Genomic DNA, 27,164 nt, shown 5'->3' on the forward strand with positions numbered 1-27,164 from the left:
TATAAAACAACGGCTTCGAAGTAGCTAGGCCTAGTGTAAGCTCTGACGTTTAGGCGAACGAGGAGCAGCAGTTACAAAAAGATCAGGACAAAGATCCTTAAAAATCAGCATGATTTATTTAAAGTCCATAGAGGGCTAAGCAGCTTCAGGCTCCTCTCCGTCTGACAGAGTCCTCAAGGGAATATCAGTAGGAGGGGGAACAGCAACTTCCTCATCTGAAGGAACCTTGTCCGATAATAGCCGAGTCTCAAGCAAGGGAGAGACCTACCCTGGTGGCAATGCTTTACAAGCAGAGTCCACACGCACTGGTGCATTAGTAGCAGACCAGGACGCAACGTCATGTAACTGCTTGACAGTCTGTGAACTGTCAACAACAACAGGTGCGTGAGACCAGGACGCAACGTCATGTAACTGCTTGACAGTCTGTGAACTGTCAACAACAACAGGTGCGTGAGGACGCGCAGCGTCCACTCGAGACTGCTTTGACCGCCTAGACTGAGCAGTCAAAACAACTCTAGAATGCGGAGGTTGACGCTCAGCGTCAAAACAAGTCAACTCCGATTGTTAGCGAACGTCCTGAACGTCAACAGGAGCATCAGCAAGTGGCCTAACGTCCAAATGTGGCTGAAAATCCACACGAGACCGCATCGAGTGTGGTTCTAAACAACCTGACTGACGTGACTTGGCTACGCCAACGTCAACAGGACGCACAAAGGAACGTTAGGGTGGCTGAAGGCCAGGATCTCGATGAGATAAACGGCTAGGCTCAACGGACTTATCGGCAGAATAGTCTTCCATAAGGGAGGCAAGCTTATTCTGCATGTCTTGCCGTACAACCCATTTAGGATCAACGGGAATGGTTGCGGTAAGAGACGAGGGTAACGTCTGTGACCGCAAAACCTTGCCTACAAAAAGACTCTCGGAGTCTGTGTTACGCTTTTGTTAGGCGGCGAGCAGTCTTCCGATGACTGCATAGGGTCAGAGCTGTCCTAATGGTTAAAACCAGGACGCTGGACCTGTCCTGAAAGGACTGACTTTCGCTTAAAGGGCCTCGAAACCTTGTTCCACGGTTTCTTATGCGAAAAGCCTTCGGATGACGAGGAGAAAATCGTCTCTCTCGCCTTATGGTAGGGGTGATCTTGGTAAGATACACCCGATACCATAGAGGGAACGTCTGTTCGCTGATCAAGGCCTCTCGAACCCATAAGTCGTACGACATTACTTCTCCCCTGGGCTTGGGAGCTTGCAAGAGGTCCCGGACTAGGCGAACGACAGGCACGAACAGACGAACCCTCGGTCGCAACACTGATAACACTTTGCGCAATATCACTTTATCACTACGATTTTCTGTTTTGCACTTATTTCACTGAAATCGAATTTTTTAACAATTCACATTAGGTATGAATAAAACTGATTTCTACCTGAAGCACGCAATTCTACCCTCATCTAAAGGTTATAATTGCGAAATCAGTCTAATAATGTAAGCACATTAATACAAGCAAAAAACAGTAAACATATTTTAAGATGAAAAATTCAGTGGCTGGGGAAGAGACTAAACACTAGTTCATTCAAAACTACGTTTTCAATCTCTCACCGTACATTGCCTTGGGACGAGAATAAAAAACTAAAAACGTTTTATCCTTTCTCCCCGTACAGTGACTAGGGACGAGAGTAACTCGAGAACAACGTTACCCGCTTGGGACGAGATAAAGATCGGAACGTTTTCTCTCCTCTCTCTCCCTCCGTCTCTATCTCTCTCTCTCTCTCTCTCTTGATTTCGCACCTAAGAGAAGAGCCCACTTACGTTTCGTCAAAAAAACAGGTTATTTGACCAAAGGAAAAAACTGAAAGGTTTTTCAATTAAAAAGTTCCTTTAAAATAGAATTTAAAACATTTAAGCTTTGAAAGAAGAATGAACAAAACGTCAGAATCGATTTACTCTTTCTGCAAAGTGAAACCGTGATACTCTCTCTCTCTATCGTAACGATAGAGCGCAAACTGCGTAGCATAAATAAACTAAACGTTAGTTCATCTTTGAAACAGTACGAAGACTATTCAAAGAAAATCTTTCATAAAATATCTATCAAAAAATATTCATTTAATAAGTTTTAAATCATTAGCTCTTTAAAAGCTATTTACGATTGAAAGGGCTCAACGTTGTTTAACTTCGGTTTCCAAGTTAGGACCGCCTACTCTCAGGAAAGGTCGCATATAAACAAATCATTAAAATTTATTTTGATGTTTATTATAAATGGAAAGCTAATCGAAGAGGCCTAATAAAGGCGGCTGAGATATAAAATATATAGAGGAAAATCTATAATTAATTTATAACGTGATAAGATAATTGCTAAAAGCCTAAACACACTTCCGTACTGAGGGAAGGGTCGGCCATTTAAAAGTCAAGGAAAGTCCAAAAAACAATCCAAAGTCATCAAAAATTAAATCTATCCAAAAACGAGTTCAAGATTTAAGTTGAAGATAAAACACCTGTAGCGAAAGCTCAAACCAAAATGAAGTACTTCACCAAATATGTTAAGAAAACTCCAGGTTCTACAGCGAGTATGAATACGTCTTGTCGTCAACGTCGACAGAGAAGAATTGAAGGTTTAGTTTACATACAAGAGTGGTATCTGGCCGACAGTTGGCGCTGGTGGGCACACCCGCAACCTTCATAGCGATCGCTCGCGAGTTTTTTGAGTGTGTTTTCTGTCGAGCCGCAGAGTTGCAGCTATTATATATTCACCGGCTAAGTTAAATATTTAAAAACAGGTTTTGCACAGAGAGATACATTTTGCATGTGAAAATGATAAAGGAGTGAGACATCTAAGGATTAATACTAAATAAGATTGCCTGCTTGATACTGTATAAATATTTTGACATCCTTGTTCAGAGAATGGGAGCTATTACACTGGCTCAAAGATAGTGCTGACTGCAGTGGTCAAAAAAGAATAAATAGAAAATGTGAGAAAATAAATGAGCTAGTTTCACTTTTACTAAATTGGGAGATGGTTTATTTAGCAGTGGAGCTGTGGTTTCACAGGAGGATGCTCAGAATATCTTGGAAGGACAGAGTAACAAATGAGGAGGTAATGGCAAGAATTGGAGTGAGGAGAGCAATGGTAAAGGAAATAAGAAAGAGAGAACTGAGTTTTGTTGGGCACATCATAAGAAGAGATAAAATAGAGCACTTATGTCTCACTGCGAGTACAGAGAGGAGGAGATCGAGGAGATGGCAGAGGACAAAGTACATGGACAGTATTGTGGAGGGTTTGGAGGGTAACTATACACCAAATCAAGCAATAAAAATGGCTAGAGACAAGGAGAGGTGGAGGCAACTGACCTCAAATGTCCAGGACAACACGGCACTTTAGTAAGATATAAGGAGAAACATTGTGTGTAAAGGAAAAAATGTTATTTTCATTAGTAAAATAAATTTTTGAATATACTTACCCGATAATCATGTAGCTGTCAACTCCGTTGCCCGACAGAATTCTACGGAAGGGATACGCCAGCGATCACTATACTAGAAGGGGGTGTACTCACCAGCGCCACCTGTGGCCAGGTACTGCAGTACTTCTTGTTGACACCACCTCAATTTTTCCTCGGTCCACTGGTTCTCTATGGGGAGGAAGGGTGGGTCAATTAAATCATGATTATCGGGTAAGTATATTCAAAAATTTATTTTACTAATGAAAATAACATTTTTCAATATTAAACTTACCCGATAATCATGTAGCTGATTCACACCCAGGGAGGTGGGTGAAAACCAGTGTACATGACTATAAGTAAGCTAAGTATCCCGTATTTCATATTATCAGTTATTCAAAATAACAATGAAATTATAAGTACCTGGTAAGGAAGTCGACTTGAACCATTACTCTGCCTTTAATAAGTTCGTCTTCCTTACTGAGCGCAGTGTTCCTCTTAGGAGGCTGAACAACCCTAAGGTGCTGAAGTATAAAGGGCTGCAACCCATACTAAAGGACCTCTACACAACCTCTAACCTAGGCGCTTCTCAAGAACGAATTGACCACCCGCCAAATCAAAAAGGATGCGGAAGGCTTCTAGCCTACCGTAACAACCCAAAAAAAAACAACAATAAAAGCATTCAAGAGAAAGGTTAAAAAAGGTTATGGGATTAAGGGAATGTAGTGGCTGAGCCTTCACCTACTACTGCACTCGCTGCTACGAATGGTCCCAGGGTGTAGCAGTTCTCGTAAAGAGACTGGACATCTTTAAGATAAAATGATGCAAACACTGACTTGCTTCTCCAATAAGTTGCATCCATAATGCTCTGCAGAGAACGGTTCTGTTTAAAAGCCATCGAAGTGGCTACAGCTCTCACTTCGTGGGTCCTTACCTTCAGCAAAGCAAGGTCTTCATCCTTCATGTGAGAATGAGCTTCTCTAATCAGAAGCCTTATATAATACGAAACTGCGTTTTTGGACATAGGCATTGAAGGTTTCTTGATTGCACACCATAAGGCTTCTGACTGTCCTCGTATAGGTTTTGACCTATTAAGATAGTATTTCAGAGCTCTGACAGGGCAAAGAACTCTCTCTAGCTCGTTACCCACCATGTTGGAAAGGCTAGGAATTTCGAACGATCTAGGCCAAGGACGTGAAGGAAGTTCATTTTTGGCTAAAAATCCGAGCTGTAAAGAACATGTTGCTGATTCGGATGTGAATCCTATGTTCTTGCTGAAGGCGTGAACCTCACTAACTCTTTTAGCTGTTGCAAGGCAGACGAGGAAAAGAGTTTTGAGAGTAAGGTCTTTGAAGGAAGCTGACTGGAGAGGTTCGAACCTAGGAGACATAAGGAACCTTAAGACTACGTCTAGATTCCAGCCTGGAGTGGACAAACGACGTTCTTTAGAAGTTTCGAAAGATTTAAGGATGTCTTGAAGGTCCTTGTTGGAGGAAAGATCCAAACCTCTGTGGCGAAGAACTGAAGCCAACATACTTCTGTACCCTTTAATCGTAGGAGCCGAAAGAGATCTAACATTCCTTAGATGTAAAAGGAAGTCAGCAACTTGGGTTACAGAGGTATTGGTAGAGGAAACTGCATTGGCTCTGCACCAGCTTCGGAAGACTTCCCACTTGGATTGGTAGACTCTACGAGTGGATACCCTCCTTGCTCTGGCAATCGCTCTGGCTGCCTCCTTCGAAAAGCCTCTAGCTCTAGCGAATCTTTCGACAGTCTGAAGGCAGTCAGACGAAGAGCGTGGAGGTTTGGATGTATCTTGTTTACGTGAGGTTGACGTAGAAGGTCCACTCTTAGAGGGAGAGTCCTGGGAACGTCGACCAGCCATTGTAGTACCTCTGTGAACCATTCTCTTGCAGGCCAAAGGGGAGCAACCAGCGTCAGCCGTGTCCCTTCGTGAGAGACGAACTTCTGAATGACTCTGTTGATGATCTTGAACGGCGGGAATGCATATAGGTCGAGATGGGACCAATCCAGCAGAAAAGCATCCACGTGAACTGCTGCTGGGTCTGGAACTGGGGAACAGTACAAAGGAAGCCTCTTGTTCATGGAGGTGGCGAACAGATCTATCGTAGGCTGACCCCACAAGGTCCAAAGTCTGTTGCACACGCTCTTGTGAAGGGTCCATTCCGTGGGGATGACTTGATCTTTCCTGCTGAGGCGATCTGCTGAGACGTTCATGTTGCCCTGAATGAACCTCGTTACCAGAGTGAGATTTAGACTTCTTGACCAAATGAGGAGGTCCCTTGCTATCTCGTACAGCTTCCTCGAATGGGTCCCTCCCTGCTTGGAGATGTAAGCCAAGGCTGTGGTGTTGTCGGAGTTCACCTCCACCACCTTGTCCAACAGGAGGGACTTGAAGTTCATTAAGGCCAGATGAACTGCCAGCAGCTTCTTGCAGTTGATGTGGAGCGTTTCCTGTTCCTTGTTCCATGTTCCCGAGCATTCCTGTCCGTCCAAGGTCGCGCCCCAGCCCGAGTCTGATGCGTCCGAAAAGAGATGAAGATTGGGGGTCTGAATCGCTAACGATAGACCCTCCTTGAGAAGGATGTTGGTCTTCCACCACAAGAGAGTAGTCTTCATCTCTTTGGTGACAGGAATAGAGACCGCTTCGAGCGTCAAATCCTTGTCCCAGTGAGCTGCTAGATGGAATTGGAGAGGGCGAAGGTGGAGTCTCCCTAACTCGATGAACAGGGCTAACGATGACAGGGTCCCTGTTAGACTCATCCACTGTCTCACAGAGCAACTGTTCCTCTTCAGCATGCTCAGGATGCACTCTAGGGCTTGGCTGATCCTTGGGGCCGATGGAAAAGCCCGAAAAGCTTGACTCCGAATCTCCATTCCCAGGTAAACGATGGATTGGGAGGGAATGAGCTGGGACTTTTCTAAGTTGACCAAAAGACCCAGTTCCTTGATCAAGTCCAAAGTCCAGTTGAGACTCTCCAGACAGCGACGACTTGTGGGGGCTCTTAACAGCCAGTCGTCTAAATAAAGGGAGGCTCTGATGTCCGCTAAGTGGAGGAATTTTGCAATATTCCTCATCAGACGCGTAAACACCATAGGCGCTGTGCTTAGGCCAAAACACAGGGCTTGGAATTGGTACACAACCTTTCCAAAAACGAATCTCAGGAAAGGTTGGGAGTCTGGATGAATAGGAACGTGAAAGTAAGCGTCTTTCAGATCCAACGAGACCATCCAGTCCTCCTGCCTGACCGCTGCTAGGACCGACTTCGTCGTCTCCATAGTGAACGTCTGCTTGGTGACATAAGCATTGAGCGCACTGACGTCCAGCACCGGTCTCCAACCTCCTGTCTTCTTGGCCACCAGAAAGAGACGGTTGTAGAAGCCCGGGAATTGATGGTCCCGGACTATCACCACTGCCTTCTTCTGTAACAGGAGCGACACCTCCTGGTGTAACGCTAGCCTCTTGTCCTTTTCCTTGTAGTTGGGAGAGAGGTTGATGGGAAAAGTGGTCAGAGGGGGATTGCGGCAGAATGGTATCCTGTAACCCTCCCTTAGCCACTTGACAGACTGGGCGTCTGCACCTCTTCTTTCCCAAGCTTGCCAGAAGATCTTGAGTCTGGCTCCTACTGCTGTCTGGAGAGAAGGAGAGTCAGTGTTTGCCTTTTGAAGTCTTGGGACCTTTCTTAGACCTGCCCCTGAAAGAGTCTGGACGGGTACTTCCTCAGCTGGGGGCTCTGCCACGAAAGGGCGGAATAAATCTTGTAGCAGGAGTATCGGCTACTGGGGTGCGGTAAGTTCTAAGAACTGAAGGAGCAACCTTAGCCTTACGAGCTGAAGAGGCCACAAGGTCATGAGTGTCCTTCTGAATAAGGGCCGCAGACAATTCCTTGATAAGCTCCTCGGGGAACAGAAACTTAGAAAGCGGAGCAAAAAGTAACTGAGACCTTTGACAAGAGGTGATGCCAGTGGAAAGAAAAGTACAAAGTTGTTCCCTTTTCTTGAGTACTCCTGAAACAAACATTGAGGCAAGTTCGCCGGACCCATCGCGAATTGCTTTATCCATACAGGACATTATAAGCATGGCTGAGTCCTTGTCAGCAGGGACAGTCTTCTTGCTCAAGGCCCCCAGGCACCAGTCGAGAAAATTGAAAATCTCAAAGGCGCGAAAGACACCCTTTAAGAAGTGGTCTAAGTCGGAAAAGGTCCAGCAGACCTTAGAGCGCCTCATAGCCGATCTACGTGGAGAGTCAACCAAACTTGAGAAGTCAGCCTGGGCAGAGGCAGGGATTCCCAAGCCTGGTTCCTCTCCTGTGGCATACCATACGCCCGCCTTAGAAGTCAGCTTAGTAGGAGGGAACATAAATGAAGTCTTCCCTAGTTGCTGTTTGGACTGCAACCAATCCCCTAACATTCTTAAAGCTCTCTTAGAGGATCTAGCAAAGACGAGCTTAGTATAGGCCGACTTAACAGGTTGCATGCCTAGAGAAAACTCAGATGGAGGAGAGCGAGGGGTAGCAGAAACAAAATGATCCGGGTAAACCTCTCTGAAAAGGGCCAGGACCTTGCGAAAGTCAATGGAGGGTGGTAATGACTTGGGTTCCTCCACGTCCGAAGAGGGATCATCAAGGTGCGCAGCTTCCTCCTCAGAAACCTCATCACCTGAGTGTTGCGAAGCGAGAGGTAAAGTTACAGCGGTGTGCTGAACAGCAGAATCCTGACAAGCGGGTGCATAAACACTTGCGGTTTCATCCTCAAGTCTCTGTTGAAGAGGATGAGGGCTGGTAATGACAAAGTCATGAGGCTGGGATGAAGGAGGTTCTGCGGCGGTTTGAGGAGCAAGTGTGGTGAGAGGCGACTGTATTAAAACCTGAGGTTCAGGCTGCAAAGACTGGTCAAGTAGAGGAGAAGATGGTAGGTGCATGCGTTGAGGTGGTTGACTCCTTGCATGAGTTTCCTGTCTCAAGAGTTGCGCTTGCTTCAAGGGTTGAGGTGGATGCGCAGTAGCAGGTTCCTGTCTCACGAGTTGAGGTTCTTGAGGTGTGAGCTGCGAGAGTTGAGGTAGCGGCTGCGCAGAACGCAGTTCCTGTCTCACGAGTTGAGGTTCTTGAGGTGCTTGCCTCGAGAGTTGAGGTTCTCGCCTTGAGGAAAGTGGAGGTAGCAGCTGCGAGAGCTGAGGTGGCTGCCTCAAGGATGGTAGAGGTTGTCGTACCTCAAGAGGTTGCTGCCTCGAAGATGGTCTTACTGCAAGAAACTCTTGCCTCAAAGGAAGAGAAGGTTGTAAGGCATAAGACTCCTGTTCCCATTGTTGATGCTGCCTTAAGGAAGGTGGAGGTTGCTGCACAACGCTGGTAACTGGCAACTCCCAACGCGGTAGCTCACGCATGGAGGTAGCTTGAGGAACCTCAACTTCGTACGTCTGGCAGACTGGACTGCGGTGAGGAGGAGCGCTCGCAGGAGGAGGTGTAACCTTCTCTGCCTGAAACTCACGCATTAAGACCGCAAGCTGCGACTGCATGGACTGCAGCAAAGCCATCTTGGGATCAACAGACGATGAGGTCTGTTGAGGCAAAGCCTTAACAGAAGATGAGGTCTGTTGAGGCATCGCCTTACCTCTCTTAGGAGGTGTGCAGTCACCTGATGACTGCGGTGAGTCAGAGCTAACCCAATGACTGCATCCGGGTTGTTGAACTCTTGAGGTCTGGACTTTACGTTTAAGAGGTCTTGAGACCTGAGTCCAGCGTTTTCTCCCCGAAAATTCTTCTGCAGACGAGGAAAATAAAGGCTCAATCGTCTGAGAGTGGAAGTGACGATCTCCGTAAGATACGCCCGCAACCACCGAGGATACTTCTGTGCGCCGATCAAGGCCTGCCGAACCCTTTTGCCCTTCGACATTGCTTCTCCCCTGGGCTTGGGAGCTTGCAAGAGGTCCCGGACTGGGAGGACGACTGGCACTCACAGAAGTACCCTCACGCACAACACTGACACTGACACTAGCACTCGGCACAGCACTGGCACTACCACTTCCCACTGCACTTTTCACCTTAAGTTCCTTGACGTCCGCCAAGAGGAACTTGTGGTCACTCACTACCGATTCCACTTTATCACCTAAAGCCTGAATGGCACGTAAAACATCGGACATATCAGGCTGAGCACAAATAGTAGGTTCGGGGGTAGCCACTACAGGGGGAGGAAAAGGTTGAGGATCATGAGGTGAGGAATAAAGCGAAGAGCGAGCCGAACTCCTCCTAACTCTCTCTCTCTCTAACTTAGTGGTATATTTAAGGAATCGAACAAAATCAAGTTCCGAAAGTCCGGCGCATTCCTCACATCGATCTTCCAACTGACAGGATTTTCCCCTACAGTTGGAACAAGCTGTGTGAGGATCAACCGAGGCCTTCGGAATACGCCTATTGCAAGACCTACATCGTCTTTGGGGAGGAGCTTGAGAAAGGTCGGACATCTTGAATCAAAGAGCTAGTCAAGGGGGATTCCAAATAAAGCAAAAGATCGTTAACCATTAATCAAATCAATATAAAAGCTATCTAAGCTAATAGAAAAGTTTCCAGTATAGCGAAAGCTGAAATCTTAGAGAAATACTTCACCAAAAACCGTGAACAAGACTCCAAAATTATAAGCGTATCCATATAGGTCTTGCCGGAAGCACGACAGAGGAAAAATTGAGGTGGTGTCAACAAGAAGTACTGCAGTACCTGGCCACAGGTGGCGCTGGTGAGTACACCCCCTTCTAGTATAGTGATCGCTGGCGTATCCCTTCCGTAGAATTCTGTCGGGCAACGGAGTTGACAGCTACATGATTATCGGGTAAGTTTAATATTGAAAATTTATCTATTAATAAGTGTGCTTTGAACTTCATTAAAAGGGCATAGGAACAGTGAAGGAATGGGAGCGTGAAATAAAATTGAATATTAAACTCCAAGTTAGTTTCCATATAAGCAAACTGCCCATCCCTTAATACCAGAGGGCATACAACTTTTCAAGATTTGACACAGGACTTATTGCGAGAAAAAAATTAACAGCCGAATGTCTCAATGTAATCTGAGGGAAGTAAATGTTCTACATTTGACTTGTTACAAAAGTTATCATCAGTTTATACTTAAAAAAGAAGACAGGCATAAGACCATATTTTCTGTACCCTGGGGTTATTAACAATACAGGTGTCATCCAATGGGATTCACAATTAGCCCTGCTGCTTTCCAAAGGTGCATGGAGAATATGCTTGTCAAATAAAGAACATTTATAAAAAATAGAAGTATTATAAAGGATAAGGAGTTATGGTGTGAAGTTAGTACAAAATAAATTAATTTTTTCTGAAGAATTGTATCAAACAATTAGGATTTCTAAATCAATATATGTAGTACTTTAATGTCTATAATGATCCAAATTCAGCTAAGGCACAGACAGGAAAAACAGTAAAATAAGTCAGAAAATTTGTGTAGTTTCAGGAGACATTTCATATGATATCTCTCAGAAAGCCAATCCACTTTACACACTTTTAGAAGGAAAAGTAAAGAAATCTAGCATGAGGAACTTGTGGACATATAGTAGAAGAATGGATTGACATTTCAGACATTAAAACAATCAAACACTCACTCATAAATGCATCAAAATTGCACAGGGTAGAGTTTAGTAAAGACTTTACCTTAGAAATCAATGCACATTTTGAAAGTTTGAGGGCAGTTTTAATACAGAAAAGGAATCTCCATCAAGTAGCTTATGCTAACAGATCTCAAAAAGAATAAAAAAGAAATAAACAATTAGAATAGCGCCAACGTATCCCTGCGTGTCATAAGAGGCGACTAAAAGGGACGAGACAAGGGGGCTGGGAACCCCTTCTCTTGTATTATAATCCTGTGAGACATCAAAGAAGTGGAGCTGTGGGGAGAGTGACTGCTCCCCACACTCTAGTTTTGGGGAGTTTGAATGTGCGTGGATGTTCTACAATAGAGAGTAAAAGATGAGATTGGAAGTACAGTATGTTTAGGAATAGAAGGATGGATATATTGGGTTTGTGTGAGACAAAGATGAAAGGAAAGGGTGAAGTGATGTTTGGTGAAATGTCTGGTAGAGTGTCGGGGATTGAAAAGGGAAGAGCAAGAGAAGGTGTGGCTCTATTGATGAGTGAATGGATGACAGGTAAAGTAGTGGAATGGAAGGAGATATCATCTAGGTTAATGTGGGTAAGGGTTAGGTTGGGCTTTTGTCAGTGCGTATGGGCCAGGTTGAGAGAAAAGTGAAGAAGAGCGGAATGAGTTCTGGAATGAATTAACTAGGTGTGTAGAAGGACTGGGTAGAAGGAATTATGTAGTTGTCATTGGTGACTTAAATGCTAGAGTTAGCGCTGGAGAGGTAGAAGGTGTCATTGGGAAGTATGGCGTACCAGGTGAAAATGAGAGTGCTGAGAGACTGGCAGAAATCTGTTTTGAGCAAGAGATGGTGATAAGTTCTAGCTTTTTCAAAAAGAAAGATAAAAACAAGTATACTTGGGTAAGAGTGGCAAATGGAAGAGTGGTAGAAAGGGCGTTAATGGATTATGTGTTGATAGCTAAAAGAATGTTTGGAAGATTGAAAGACGTGCACGTGTTTAGGGGTGTGGCTAACGGTATGTCTGATCATTTTTTGGTGGAAGGAAAATTAGTTGTAGCAAAAGAGTGGGGGAATAGAGTAGGTGGATGTAAAAGGGAGATAGTGAGGGTTGACGAGCTATTAAAACCGGGGGTAAAAAATAAATATCAAGAAAGGTTGAAAATGGCATATGACTTAGTGAAAGTAAGAGAAACGGGTAATTTAGAGGAGTGGAACTTGGTAAAAGAAAATTTTGTTGGGATTGCAAGTGATGTGTGTGGCAAGAAGTTTGTTGGAGGCAGCATGAGGAAGGGCAGTGAATGGTGGAATGAATGAGTGAAGGTAAAAGTGGAAGAGGAAAAGAGGGCTTTTGAAGAATGGCTGCAGAGTAATAGTGTAGAGAAGTATGAAAGATATAGAGATAAAAATGTGGAAGTAAAGCGCATGGTAAGTGAGACAAAGAGGGCAGTTGACCTGAGTTGGGGTTAGGGATTGGGTCATTAACATGAAAAGAATAAGAAGAATTTTTGGAAAGAAGTGAGGAGAGTAAGGAAGGCTGGTTCAAGAATTGAAGAGACAGTGAAAGATGGAAATAGAAGGTTGTTAAAAGGAGAGGAGGCAAGGAAAAGGTGGGCGGAATATTTTGAAAGTTTACTGAATGTTGAGGATAATAGCTAGGCAGATGTAATTGCTGTTGCAGATGTTGAGGTACTGGTGATGGGAGATGAGAATGAGAGAGAGATTACAAGAGAGGAAGTGAGGAGAGCACTAGATGAAATGAGAGTAGGAAAAGCATCTGGTATGGATGGTGTGACAGCTGAGATGTTGAAGGAAGGGGGTGTGACTGTACTTAAACGGTTGGTGAGATTGTTTAATGTGTGTTTTGTGTTGTCAATGGTACCAGTAGATTGGGTTTGTGCGTGTATTGTACCACTATACAAGGGTAAGGGAGATGTGCATGAGTGTTGTAATTCGAGGGGTATTAGTTTGTTGAGTGTAGTTGGAAAAGTGTATGGTAGAGTACTGATTAATAGGATTAAGGATAAAACAGAGAATGCAATCATAGAAGTACAGGGTGGTTTTAGAAGAGGTAGGGGTTGTATGAATCAGATTTTTACAATTAGGCAGATATGCAAGAAATATTTAGCAAAAGGTAAGGAGGTGTATGTTGCGTTTATGGATCTGGAGAAAGCGTATGATAGAGTTGATAGGGAAGCAATGTGGAATGTGATGAGGTTATTTGGAGTTGGTGGAAGGTTGTTGCAAGCAGTGAAAAGTTTCTACAAAGGTAGTAAAGCATGGTTTACGATAGAAAATGAAGTGAGCGATTGATTTCCGGTGAGAGTGGGACTGATACAGGGATGTGTGATGTCACCGTGGTTGTTTAACATGTTATTTTTATTAATAAAATAAATTTTTGAATATACTTACCCGATAATCATGTAGCTGTCAACTCCGTTGCCCGACAGAATTCTATGGAGGGATACGCCAGCTATCACAATACTAGAAGGGGGTGTACTTACCAGCGCCACCTGTGGCCAGGTACTCAATCATTTGTTGTTTACACCTCCTCAATTATTCCTCGGTCCACTGGTTCTCTCTGGGGAGGAAAGGGAGGGTCGATTAAATCATGATTATCGGGTAAGTATATTCAAAAATTTATTTTATTAATAAAAATAACATTTTTCAATATTAAACTTACCCGATAATCATGTAGCTGATTCACACCCAGGGAGGTGGGTGAAAACCAGTGTACATGATTAAAGGATAGCTAAGTATCCCAAAATTTCATATAACAGTTATCTCAAATAACAATGAAATAATAAGTACCTGGTAAGGAAGTCGAATAGAACCGTTACTCTGCCTTTTATTTAAAGTTCGTCTTCCTTACTGAGCGCAGCGTTCCTCTTGGAGGCTGAATCAACCCAAAGGTGCCAAAGTACAAGGGGTTGCAACCCTACTAAAGGACCTCTACCAAACCTTTAACCCAGGCGCTTCTCAAGAATGAATAGACCACCCGCCAAATCCAAGGATGCGGAAGGCTTCTTAGCCTACCGTAACAACCATAAAAACAACAATAAAAGTATTCAAGAGAAAGGTTAAAAAGGTTATGGGATTATGGGAATGTAGTGGCTGAGCCCTCACCTACTACTGCACTCGCTGCTACGAATGGTCCCAGGGTGTAGCAGTTCTCGTAAAGAGACTGGACATCTTTCAGATAAAATGATGCAAACACTGACTTGCTCCTCCAATAGGTTGCATCCATAATGCTCTGCAGAGAACGGTTTTTATTAAAGGCCAACGAAGTAGCTACAGCTCTTACTTCGTGGGTCCTTACCTTCAGCAATGCAAGGTCTTCCTCCTTTAAGTGAGAATGTGCTTCTCTGATCAGAAGCCTTATATAGTACGAAAGCCCATTCTTGGACATGGGTCTCGAGGGTTTCTTGATGGCACACCATAAGGCTTCTGACTGTCCTCGAATAGGTTTAGACCTCTTCAGATAATATTTGAGAGCTCTGACAGGGCAAAGAACTCTCTCTAGTTCGTTACCTACCATGTTGGAGAGGCTAGGTATTTCGAACGATCTAGGCCAAGGACGTGAAGGAAGCTCGTTCTTTGCTAGGAATCCAAGCTGAAAAGAACATGTAGCTGATTCGGTTGTGAAACCAATGTTCTTGCTGAAGGCATGAACCTCACTGACTCTCTTAGCTGTTGCAAGGCAAACGAGAAAAGCAGTCTTGAGGGTAAGATCCTTGAAGGAAGCTGACTGGAGAGGTTCGAACCTAGATGTCATAAGGAACCTTAAGACTACGTCCAGATTCCAGCCTGGAGTGGAAAGACGACGTTCTTTAGACGTCTCAAAAGACTTGAGAATGTCTTGAAGGTCCTTGTTGGAAGACAGGTCCAAACCCCTGTGGCGGAGGACTGAGGCCAACATGCTCCTATACCCTTTAATCGTAGATGTTGAAAGGGATCTCTCATTCCTAAGATGAAGAAGGAAGTCAGCTATTTGGATCACAGAGGTATTGGTAGAGGATATTGAATTGGCTCTACACCAGCTTCGGAAGACCTCCCACTTAGACTGGTAGACTCTACGAGTGGAAATTCTTCTAGCTCTGGCAATCGCACTGGCTGCCTCCTTCGAAAAGCCTCTAGCTCTAGCGAATCTTTCGACAGTCTGAAGGCAGTCAGTCGAAGAGCGTGGAGGTTTGGGTGCAACCTGTCTACGTGTGGTTGACGTAGAAGGTCCACTCTTAGAGGTAGAGTCCTGGGGAAGTCGACTAGCCATTGACGTACCTCTGTGTACCATTCTCTTGCAGGCCAAAGGGGAGCAACAAGCGTCAGCCGTGTCCCTTCGTGCGAGACGAATTTCTGCAGAACTTTGTTTATAATCTTGAACGGAGGGAATGCGTACAGGTCGAGATGGGACCAGTTCAGAAGAAAAGCATCTACATGAACCGCTGCAGGGTCTGGAACAGGGGAACAATAAAGCGGAAGTCTCTTGGTGATGGAGGTGGCAAACAGGTCTATGGTAGGTTGACCCCACAACGTCCAAAGTCTGTTGCACACACTCTTGTGGAGGGTCCATTCCGTGGGAATGACCTGATTCCTTCTGCTGAGGCGATCCGCTGAAACATTCATATCGCCCTGGATGAACCTCGTGACCAGTGAGAGGTTTAGACCTCTTGACCAAATGAGGAGGTCCCTTGCGATCTCGTAAAGGCTCCTCGAATGGGTCCCTCCTTGCTTGGAGATGTAAGCCAAGGCTGTGGTGTTGTCTGAATTCACCTCCACCACTTTGCCTAGCAGGAGGGACTTGAAGTTCAACAGGGCAAGATGGACTGCTAACAGTTCCTTGCAGTTGATGTGGAGTAATCCTTGTTCCTTGTTCCATACTCCTGAGCATTCCCGTCCGTCCAAGGTCGCACCCCAGCCCGAGTCCGATGCATCCGAGAAGAGATGAAGATGGGGGGTCTGGATGGCCAATGATAGACCCTCCTTGAGAAGAAGATTGTGCTTCCACCACCGGAGAGTGGTCTTCATCTCTTGGTTGATAGGGATAGAGACTGCTTCTAGAGTCGAGCCCTTGTCCCAATGAGCTGCAAGATGGAATTGAAGAGGGCGGAGGTGGAGTCTCCCTAGCTCGACAAACAGGGCCAGAGATGAGAGGGTCCCTGTGAGACTCATCCACTGTCTCACTGAGCAATTGCTCCTCTTCAGCATGCTCATGATGCACTGTAGGGCTTGGTTTATCCTGGGGGCCGATGGAAAAGCCCGAAAATCCCGACTCTGAATCTCCATTCCCAGGTACACAATGGATTGGGAGGGAATGAGTTGAGATTTCTCTATATTGACTAATAGACCTAGGTCTCTGATTAGATCTAAAGTCCAAGAGAGGTTCTCCAGACAACGACGACTCGTGGAGGCTCTCAACAGCCAGTCGTCTAGGTAGAGGGAGGCTCTGATGTTCGATAAGTGCAGGAATTTCGCTACATTCCTCATCAGATGAGTAAAGACCATAGGAGCTGTGCTTAGGCCAAAACACAGGGCTTGGAACTGATAGACAACCTTTCCGAAAACGAATCTCAGGAAAGGTTGGGAGTCTGGATGAATGGGAACGTGAAAGTATGCATCTTTCAAGTCCAACGAGACCATCCAGTCCTCCTGTCTGACCGCTGCTAAGACCGACTTGGTCGTCTCCATTGTGAACGTCTGCTTGGTGACATACTCGTTGAGAGAGCTGACGTCCAGCACCGGTCTCCAACCTCCTGTCTTTTTGGCCACAAGAAAGAGACGGTTGTAGAAGCCCGGGGATTGATGGTCCCGGACTATAACCACTGCCTTCTTCTGCACAAGTAGCGACACCTCCTGTTGCAATGCTAGCCTCTTGTCCTCTTCTTTGTAGTTGGGAGAGAGGTTGATGGGCGATGTGGTCAGAGGCGGTTTGAGGCAGAATGGAATCCTGTAACCGTACCTCAGCCAACTGACAGACTGTGCGTCTGCACCTCTCTTCTCCCAGGCTTGCCAGAAGATCTTGAGCCTGGCTCCTACTGTTGTCTGGAGAATCTGAGAGTCAGTGCTTTCCCTTAGATGTCCTGGGTCCTTTCTTAGACTTGCCCCTGTGAGAGTCTGGACGGGAGCTTCCTCGGCTGGGGGCTCTACCACGAAAGGGCGGTATGAACCTAGTGGCCGGGGTATCAGCCACTGGAGAGCGATAAGTCTTGGGGACAGAGGTGGTAACCCTAGACTTACGAGCCGATGAAGCTACAAGATCGTGCGTGTCCTTCTGTATCAGGGCAGCCGACAAGTCCTTAACTAGCTCCTCGGGAAAGAGGAACTTTGAGAGTGGAGCAAAAAGGAGCTGTGACCGCTGGCACGGTGTAATGCTGGCTGAGAGGAAGGTACACAGTTGTTCCCTTTTCTTCAACACCCCTGATACAAATAACGACGCTAGCTCACCCGATCCATCCCTGATAGCCTTATCCATGCAGGACATAATTAACATGGCAGAGTCTTTGTCCGCAGGAGATGTTTTCTTGCTGAGGGCTCCCAGGCACCAGTCGAGAAAGTTGAACATTTCGAAAGCTCTGAACAACCCTTTCAGAAGATGATCCAGGTCTGAGAAGGTCCAACAAACCTTCGAGCGTCTCATCGCAGTCCTCCTAGGCGAGTCCACCAGACTTGAGAAGTCAGCCTGGGCAGAGGCAGGAACTCCCAAGCCTGGTGCTTCCCCTGTGGCATACCAAACGCAACCTTTCGATGCGAGCTTCGTTGGAGGGAACATGAAGGAAGTCTTGCCCAGGTGTTGTTTAGACTGAAGCCACTCCCCTAAGGTCCTTAAGGCCCTCTTGGAGGATCTAGCTAGGACAAGCTTAGTATAGCTCGACTTAGCTTGTTGCACGCCTAGCGAAAACTCAGAAGGAGGAGAGCGGGGAACAGCAGAGACGAAGTGGTCAGGGTAAAGCTCCCTGAGTAGAGCCAAGACCTTTCTAAAATCAACAGACAATGGAGAAAGCTTAGACTCCTCCACGTCTGATGAGGGATCAAGATGTGCCTCCTCATCATCCGACACTTCATCAGCAGAAGGTAGCGAAGCAAAAGGACCAGAATGCTGAACCGCAGAGTCAGAACGGGTAGGAACAACAACAGAGGTTTCCTCAACTTGAGGGAAAACCTGAGGTTCAGACTGCATAGGCTGAACAACAGTCGGAGCAGAAGGCAGGTGCAAGGGTGAAGGAGGTTGACTCCTAGCAAGAGTTGCACCAAAGGATTGCACCAGCTGAGCGGAGGACGGAGGCGGAGTAGTCCGTTCCTGTTCCTGAGAGATGAGTGGAGCATGAGAAGGTTGAGGCTGCGCAGAACAAGGTAAAGTTCTAGCAAGCTGAGGCTCCTGAGGCGCAAGTGCATGGTGTAGATGAGCTTGCCTAGATGAGGGTTGAACTCGGTGCAGCGCTGGTTCAGCCAGACTCACGGAGGGGAGAGGTTGTTGTACCCCAACCGAGAGTTGCACCACTGGTGGAGCAGCAAGGGGAGGAGGAGGAAGAGTGTAACTCTCCTGATCCCAAAGCAAAGGTTGCCTTAAAGAAGGCTGAGGTTGAACAACACTGTGAACAGCAAACTCCGAAAGTGGTTCAACATCGTACGCCTGGCAGATGGTGCTGCGACCAGGCGGAGCAGGTGCAGGCTGGGAGAGCACAGGCGGAGCAGGTGCAGGCTGGGCGAGCACAGGTGCAGCGAGAACAGGTGGAGGGAGTGCAGGAGGTGCAACACTCTCAGCCCGACACTCACGCATCAAGTCCGAAAGCTGAACTTGCATGGACTGAAGCAGGGTCCACTTGGGGTCGGCAGAAACGATAACAGACTGAGGTAAAGTCACAGTCGGGGTCTGAATAGGCAGAACCTTACTCCTCTTGGGCGGAGTACAGTCGACCGATGACAGAGGCGAGTCGGAGCTGAGCCAATGACTGCAACCTGGCTGAGCACTCGCTGACTGAACTCTACGTTTAAGCGGTCTCGAGACCTGAGACCAACGTTTCTTCCCTGCATGAAGATCAGCGGACGAGAAGACGGGCTCAATCGTCTGCAGGTGGGAGTGACGGTCTAAGGAAGACACGCCCGCAACCACCGAGGATAATTCTGTGCGCCTAACAAGGCCTGTCGAACCCTTAAGCCCTTCGACATTGCTTCTCCCCTGGGCATGGGAGCTTGCAAGAGGTCCCGGACTGGGAGGACGACTGGCTCGCACAGAAAAATCCTCACGCACCACACTGGCACCACTAGCACTTGGCACTGCACAGACACTAGCACTCGTCACAGCACTGGCACTATTTCCACCCACTGCACTCTTGACCTTCAGTTCTTTAACCTCGGCCATCAGAGACTTATGGTCACTTACCACTGATTCTACTTTATCTCCTAAAGCCTGAATAGCACGCAAAACAGTTGACATATCAGGCGGAGGGCACACAGTAGGTTCGGGGGTAGCCACTACAGGGGTAGGAAAAGGTAGGGGATCATGAGGTGAGGAAAACATAGAAGAGTGAGAACTTCTCCTAGCTCTAGTTCTCTCTAACTTGGATGAATATTTTAAAAGACGTACAAAATCCAATTCCGAAAGTCCGGCGCACTCCTCACACCGATTTTCTAATAGACAGGGCCTGTCCCTACAGTCAGAACAAGCGGTGTGAGGATCTACCGAGACCTTCGGAATACGCCTATTGCAAGACCTACATCGTCTATGGGAGGGAGCTTGCGAAACGTCAGACATCTTGTTTCAAAGAGTAAGTCAAAGGGTGATCCAAAAACAAGCAAAAATTCATTAACCGTTAATCAGAGTTTATATAAAAGCTAACTAGCTAATATAAAAAGGATTCCAGTATGCGACAGCCGTTAATCTAAGAGAATACTTCACCAAATATCCATGAATAAACTCGAAGACCATGAGCGTATCCCAGAACGTCTAGCCGGAAGCACGACAGAGGAATAATTGAGGAGGTGTAAACAACAAATGATTGAGTACCTGGCCACAGGTGGCGCTGGTAAGTACACCCCCTTCTAGTATTGTGATAGCTGGCGTATCCCTCCATAGAATTCTGTCGGGCAACGGAGTTGACAGCTACATGATTATCGGGTAAGTTTAATATTGAAAATTGTATGTTGATGGAGTGGTGAGAGAGGTGAATGCTCGAGTGTTTGGACGAGGATTGAAACTGGTAGACGAGAATGATGATGAATAGGAGGTAAATCAGTTGTTGTTTGCGGATGATACTGTACTGGTTGCAGACGCGTAAGAGAAGCTTGGCCGATTAGTGACAGAATTTGGAAGGGTGTGTGAGAGAAGGAAGTTGAGAGTTAATGTGGGTAAGAGTAAGGTTACGAGATGTACGAGAAGGGAAGGTGGTGCAAGGTTGAATGTCATGTTGAATGGAGAGTTACTTGAGGAGGTGGATCAGTTTAAGTACTTGGGGTCTGTTGTTGCAGCAAATGGTGGAGTGGAAGCAGATGAACATCAGAGAGTGAATGAAGGATGCTAAGTGTTGGGGGCGGTTAAGGGAGTAGTAAAAAATAGAGGGTTGGCCTTCTGTATGAGAAAGTGATTGTACCAACTGTGATGTATGGATCGGAGTTGTGGGGAATGAAAGTGACGGAGACACAGAAATTGAATGTGTTTGAGATGAAGTGTCTAAGGAGTACGGCTGGTGTATCTCGAGTAGATAGGGTTAGGAACGAAGTAGTGAGGGTGAGAACGGGTGTAAGAAATGAGTTAGCAGCTAGAGTGGATATGAATGTGTTGAGGTGGTTTGGCCATGTTGAGAGAATGGAAAATGGCTGTCTGCTAAAGAAGGTGATGAATGCAAGAGTTGATGGGAGAAGTACAAGAGGAAGGCCAAGGTTTGGGTGGATGGATGGAGTGAAGGAAGCTCTGGGTGATAGGAGGATAGATGTGAGAGAGGCAAGAGAGCGTGCTAGAAATAGGAATGAATGGCGAGCAATTGTGACGCAGTTCCGGTAGGCCCTGCTGCTTCCTCCGGTGCCTTGGATGAACGCGGAGGTAGCAGCAGTAGGGGATTCAGCATTATGAAGCTTCATCTATGGTGGATAATGTGGGAGGATGGGCTGTGCCACCCTAGCAGTACCAGCCGAACTCGGTTGAGTCCTTTGTTAGGCTGGGAGGAACATAGAGAGGAGACGTCCCCTTTTTTTGTTTCATTTGTTTGATGTCGACTACCCCCCAAAATTGGGGGAAGTGCCTTGGTATATGTATGTATGTACATAAGAAAGCTGAAAAAGAATAAATAAAAATATTCTTGTTAGAATATTTTTTTTTGTTTAAATGGACTCTGAAGAATCTTAAAAAGAGTGGCAATATAATCTATCTATTCATAACCAGAGTATGGCAGGAATATCATACACATGGATGAATTGGTAGAGTGCTGCAGTGTCCAGAAGCAGAAGAACGGACTAAGAATTGAAAAAATTGAAATGGTTTGGCCATGAGGTGAGAGGATGATGACTATTTGATCAGAAAGAAGATATGAAACCAGCAGACAAATATCTGCAAGAGGAAGGCCCAAGATATTTAAAAATGAGTTAGATGAAGACATCGACCTATCAGAAGCCCATACTGAAAGAATATATAACAGAAGAGTTTACAGAACTCAAGTTTCACATCTATCTACATACAGGAAAAAGCTTATATAAATACATCTGATGACGTGAGCTAAGTGTGACTTTCTGTACTTCCTTATACCAAGAGAGATAATGGAAACATAAGAGAAAGAATCCTGAAATAAAGATATCTTCAATAATCTATGCTTTGCTACTTGTGTATATTGGAGCAGTCCTTGATCTTCTGCATGTTCAAGATGTGCAGCATAAACAAAACAAAATATATCTCAAGTATAGTCACAAAGAGGCACAAGGGCCTGAACTTCTGAAAACCACATCGTATGATACACTGCAAAATATCTAAAAAGATCACAAAATTAGCGAAAATATTTTCTTTGACTTACCTTAGTTTTTCTTATCTCTGGCACTTGATCAATAATAGTGAATCCTCCAACTGTACGAGATCTTCCATCACCATCCTCCTCCTCTGAAGGTGCTGATTCATCCACATTTTCTGGTATCCCTTCCTCGATATCTGACATCTGTTGATCCTCTTCTCTTTCCTGCATTTTTTCATTCAAATCCGACTTCATGTTAAGTGTATCTCTCTCTGTTGTAGGTATTTCTTGCTCAAAGGATACTCTGTCTTTTTTTTTCTTCTTATCTGGCAACTGTTGCTCCTCTTCTCTTTCCTGTATTTTTCTATCCCAATCTGGCTTCATACTGTGTGTATATCTGTCTGTTTTAGGTATTTCCTGCTCCAAGGACTCGCTATCTTTTCTTTTCTTCTTACGTGGCGAATTTTTCCTAGTATCTAAAAAATTCATGGAATAATTTTTTACCTCTTGTTTGCTTTCAACCTGCAATTCCCCTGGACTTTCCTTCTCTTCCTCATCATTAAAACAATTACCATTACCAAAAAAGTTGAAAGTAAATGTTTGAACTTCTTTAACATCATCAATCTGGGTCTGTTCAGTGGTCTCCTTCAAATTCTTGTCTTTATTTTTTTTCTTTTTCTTCTTTTTTTCTGATGTATCACAACTTCCTTCGGCAACTGTACTATCTTCTGCATTCTGCACTTCCAACTTCTGTTTTCCATCTTTTTCTTTTGCGTCTGTACTTGTACCATCTAATAAAGCATTAGCATCCAGGGAATGTTTCTTCTTTTTAGTTTTTTGTTTCACCTCACTTTCTTGATTGTCCAAACTATTTGCAATATCTTTAAGGTCATTTACATCATGAGAACGTTTCTTCTTTTTAGATTTCAAGGGGATACTGTTACCTACGTCACCTTGTGAATTGATAGATAAAACATTACCTTTTCCTTCATCAACATCAACAGAACTCTCTTGAAAAGACTTATCACTTTGCTTCTTCTTCTTTTTCTTCTTTCGAATTGGCTCTTCTTCAGGATGTGGTTCCGTAGTATCTACAACATCCAAAGTCCCTACCTCAGGGTTCAACTTGCTCTTTGAAGCCTGAAAGAGGTAAATTAGATAATAACTTTTCCATAGGTAAAAGAAATTGAAGTACTGTACTGAATATGACTTGGAATTTAAATGGCAATTATGAATGATCAACAGCAACCAGAGTAAGACCTAAAGAAATAAAACTACAGTACAGTAATCTGAATTATAGGAAAATGAAAATTAATAGGAAAAATACCCTACTATACAGTAGTAATGAGTATACAGCTCTAACTTTTCTTGTTTTTCCATGGCACATATCTAAAAAAAAATTTTAATACAGGTACATGTACATACTCTTAAAAGTTCTTAACATACAAACTTACTTTACAATACATAATAAAGAATTTTTGCCCTGTGGTACAGGGGGTTGCAAGTTTTATTTGCCTTGTGACTTTCTACTCCTGTTTGCATGATTATGTATCCCTTGTCAGTGTCACTGATTATGAACGTATTGAATTTCATGGAAAAGTGTTTATTTTCTCTCGAGCTTAAAACCAACATCATTACTTTAACATCAAGCTTTCCCTTTCATGGAGTACCTGTAAAATTCTACCAAAAGGATTACACATATTCAAATGTCGTTGGTTAAGATAAAGAAAAAATATATTTTTTGTATATTTCAAAATCTCAAGACTACAAAGCTTCTCAATATTATCATTACAGGCCAAGCTACAACCCTAGTTTGAAAAGCAAGATGCTATAAGCCCAAGGACTATAAAATGAAAAGGAGCCACACTATACTGTACTATATATGATAAATAATTAAGAGAAATATATAAAATTTTAGGATAATCAACATCAAAATATATCACTCACATGTAAATTATAAAACAACTTTTATGTCAACCTGCTCAACAAGAAAGCCTTTGCAACAAATTTGAAATTCTGGAGTTCCTGATTCAACTCCCCAGATTAGGAAAATCATTCCACAATCTGGTCACAGGTGGAATAAAACTTCTACAATACTGTGTAATATTGCATTTCATGATGGAGAATGCAAGACTGTTAAACTTAACTGCATACCTAGCAATATGTACATGATAGTACAGTACAGTCTGGAACCATGTGAATGCAAAGGATGGTCAGAATTATAAAAAAAATCTTAAGCAACATACAATAAAAACTAACTAAACGACAGTGCAAGACATTAACATCAAGATCATGAATAAAGAAATTAACAGACCAAGATTTTTTTCAATAAATTAAGATGAGTCAGCAGCTGAAGACCAGGCAGAACAATATTCAAAACCCAGTACAGTAGAATGAAAGAAATTTCCAAAGTTTTAAAAGTAACTTGTATTTTTTGTAACAATAAAAACCTGAGTCCTTTAATAGGGGTATTTTACCAGCATTACTGAAAATTGGTTGTTATAATTTATAGTGGTGTCTGTAGCTATTGCCGAGGTAGCCCTGCCCCCTCGCCAGCACATTTAGTCGCCACTTTGACCTTCACCTACAACATGCGGGATAGTTGAGGCAGGAAGAGAAATTTGAAGGACTCAGGTTTGTTTAGTTAGGAAAAATGTTATTTTGATAATAAAATAAATTTTTGAATATACTTACCCGGTGATTATAATAGCTGCAACTCTGTTGCTCGACAGAAAACTCTAAGGTAAAATTCGCCAGCGATCGCTACACAGGTTGCGGGTGTACCCAACAGCGCCATCTGTCGTCCAGATACCCAGTACTCAATGTAAACAAGGAACTCAATTTTCTCCTTGGTCCACTGCGTCTCTATTGGGGAGGAAGGGAGGGTCCTTTAATTTATAATCACCGGGTAAGTATATTCAAAAATTTATTTTATTATCAAAATAACATTTTTCAATATTTAACTTAGCCGGTGATTATAATAGCTGATTCACACCCAGGGGGGTGGGTAGAGACCAGCAAAATATGTTTACATTATTATGAGCTAAGAATTTTTATTTCATTTTAGAAGTTATCAAAATAACAAAAACAAAATAAATAGTTACCTGGTAAGGAAGTCGACTTGAACAATTACTCTGCCTTTTTAAGTACGTCTTCCTTACGGAGCCTTGCGATCCTCTTAGGATGCTGAGCGACCCCTAGGATCTGAAGTATCAAGGGTTGCAACCCATACAACAGGACCTCATCAAAACCCCTAATCTAGGCGCTTCTCAAGAAATGACTTTGACCACCCGCCAAATCAACCAGGATGCGAAAGGCTTCTTAGCCTTCCGGACAACCCAAAAACAACAATAAAAACATTTCAAGAGAAAGATTAAAAAGGTTATGGAATTAGGGAATTGTAGTGGTTGAGCCCTCACCCACTACTGCACTCGCTGCTACGAATGGTCCCAGAGTGTAGCAGTCCTCGTAAAGAGACTAGACATCCTTAAGATAAAAAGACGCGAACACTGACTTGCTTCTCCAATAGGTTGCGTCCATTATACTTCGCAGAGATCTATTTTGTTTAAAGGCCACGGAAGTTGCGACAGCTCTAACTTCGTGTGTCCTTACCTTCAGCAAAGCTTGGTCTTCCTCACTCAGATGGGAATGAGCTTCTCGTATTAACAGTCTGATAAAATAGGATAAGGCATTCTTTGACATAGGCAAAGATGGTTTCTTAACTGAACACCATAAAGCTTCAAACAGGCCTCGTAAAGGTTTAGTTCGTTTTAAATAGAACTTAAGAGCTCTCACAGGGCATAAGACTCTTTCTAGTTCATTTCCAACCATATTCGATAAGCTTGGAATATCGAACGATTTCGGCCAAGGTCGAGAAGGCAGCTCGTTTTTGGCTAGAAAACCAAGTTGTAGAGAACATGTAGCCGTTTCAGATGAAAATCCGATGTTCTTGCTGAAGGCATGAATCTCACTGACTCTTTTAGCTGTGGCTAGGCATACCAGGAAAAGAGTCTTTAAGGTGAGATCTTTTAGGGAGGCTGATTGTAGCGGCTCGAACCTGTCTGACATGAGGAATCTTAGTACCACGTCTAAATTCCAACCAGGTGTAACCAAACGACGCTCCTTCGTGGTCTCAAAAGACTTAAGGAGGTCCTGTAGATCTTTATTGTTGGAAAGATCTAAGCCTCTGTGACGGAAGACTGATGCCAACATGCTTCTGTAACCCTTGATAGTGGGAGCTGAAAGAGATCGTTCTTTCCTCAGGTATAAGAGGAAGTCAGCTATTTGAGTTACAGAGGTACTGGTCGAGGATACAGATACTGACTTGCACCAGTTTCGGAAGACTTCCCACTTCGATTGGTAGACTCTAAGGGTGGATGTTCTCCTTGCTCTAGCAATCGCTCTGGCTGCCTCCTTCGAAAAGCCTCTAGCTCTCGAGAGTCTTTCGATAGTCTGAAGGCAGTCAGACGAAGAGCGTGGAGGCCTTGGTGTACCTTCTTTACGTGTGGCTGACGTAGAAGGTCCACCCTTAGAGGAAGAGTTCTGGGAACGTCCACTAGCCATCGAAGTACCTCGGTGAACCATTCTCTCGAGGGCCAGAGGGGAGCAACTAGCGTCAACCTTGTCCCTTCGTGAGAGGCGAACTTCTGCAGTACCTTGTTGACAATCTTGAACGGAGGGAATGCATATAGGTCTAGATGTGACCAATCTAGGAGAAAGGCATCTATATGAACTGCTGCTGGGTTCGGGATTGGTGAGCAATATATTGGGAGCCTCTTGGTCATCGAGGTTGCGAAGAGATCTATGGTTGGCTGGCCCCAGGTGGCCCAAAGTCTCTTGCATACATCCTTGTGGAGGGTCCATTCTGTTGGAATGATTTGTCCCTTCCGACTGAGACAATCTGCCATGACATTCAAGTTGCCTTGGATGAACCTCGTTACTAGCGAAATGTTTAGACCTTTTGACCAGGTGAGGAGGTCCCTTGCGATCTCGTACAACGTCAGTGAGTGGGTCCCTCCTTGCTTGGAGATGTACGCCAAAGCCGTGGTGTTGTCCGAGTTCACCTCCACCACTTTGCCTTGAAGGAGAGACTTGAAGCTTTTCAAGGCCAGATGTACTGCCAGTAGCTCCTTGCAGTTGATATGCATTGTCCTTTGACTCGAGTTCCATATTCCCGAGCATTCCCGA

General features: G+C 44.5%; 1 protein-coding gene across 2 annotated transcripts in view; it reads right to left on the reverse strand.

Moving 5' to 3' along the window:
* Dbp73D (putative ATP-dependent RNA helicase Dbp73D) overlaps positions 1-27,164 on the reverse strand; it is an 88,519-nt gene that overhangs the window by 40,935 nt on the left and 20,420 nt on the right. For both annotated transcript variants that reach the window (XM_068354045.1, XM_068354046.1), the window contains exon 3: positions 22,044-23,117. In XM_068354045.1, coding sequence (XP_068210146.1) covers positions 22,044-23,117 — 1,074 coding nt within the window. The remainder of the gene's footprint in view (positions 1-22,043; positions 23,118-27,164) is intronic.

Source organism: Palaemon carinicauda, chromosome 30, assembly GCF_036898095.1.
Source record: "Palaemon carinicauda isolate YSFRI2023 chromosome 30, ASM3689809v2, whole genome shotgun sequence".
Classification (NCBI taxonomy): domain Eukaryota; kingdom Metazoa; phylum Arthropoda; class Malacostraca; order Decapoda; family Palaemonidae; genus Palaemon; species Palaemon carinicauda.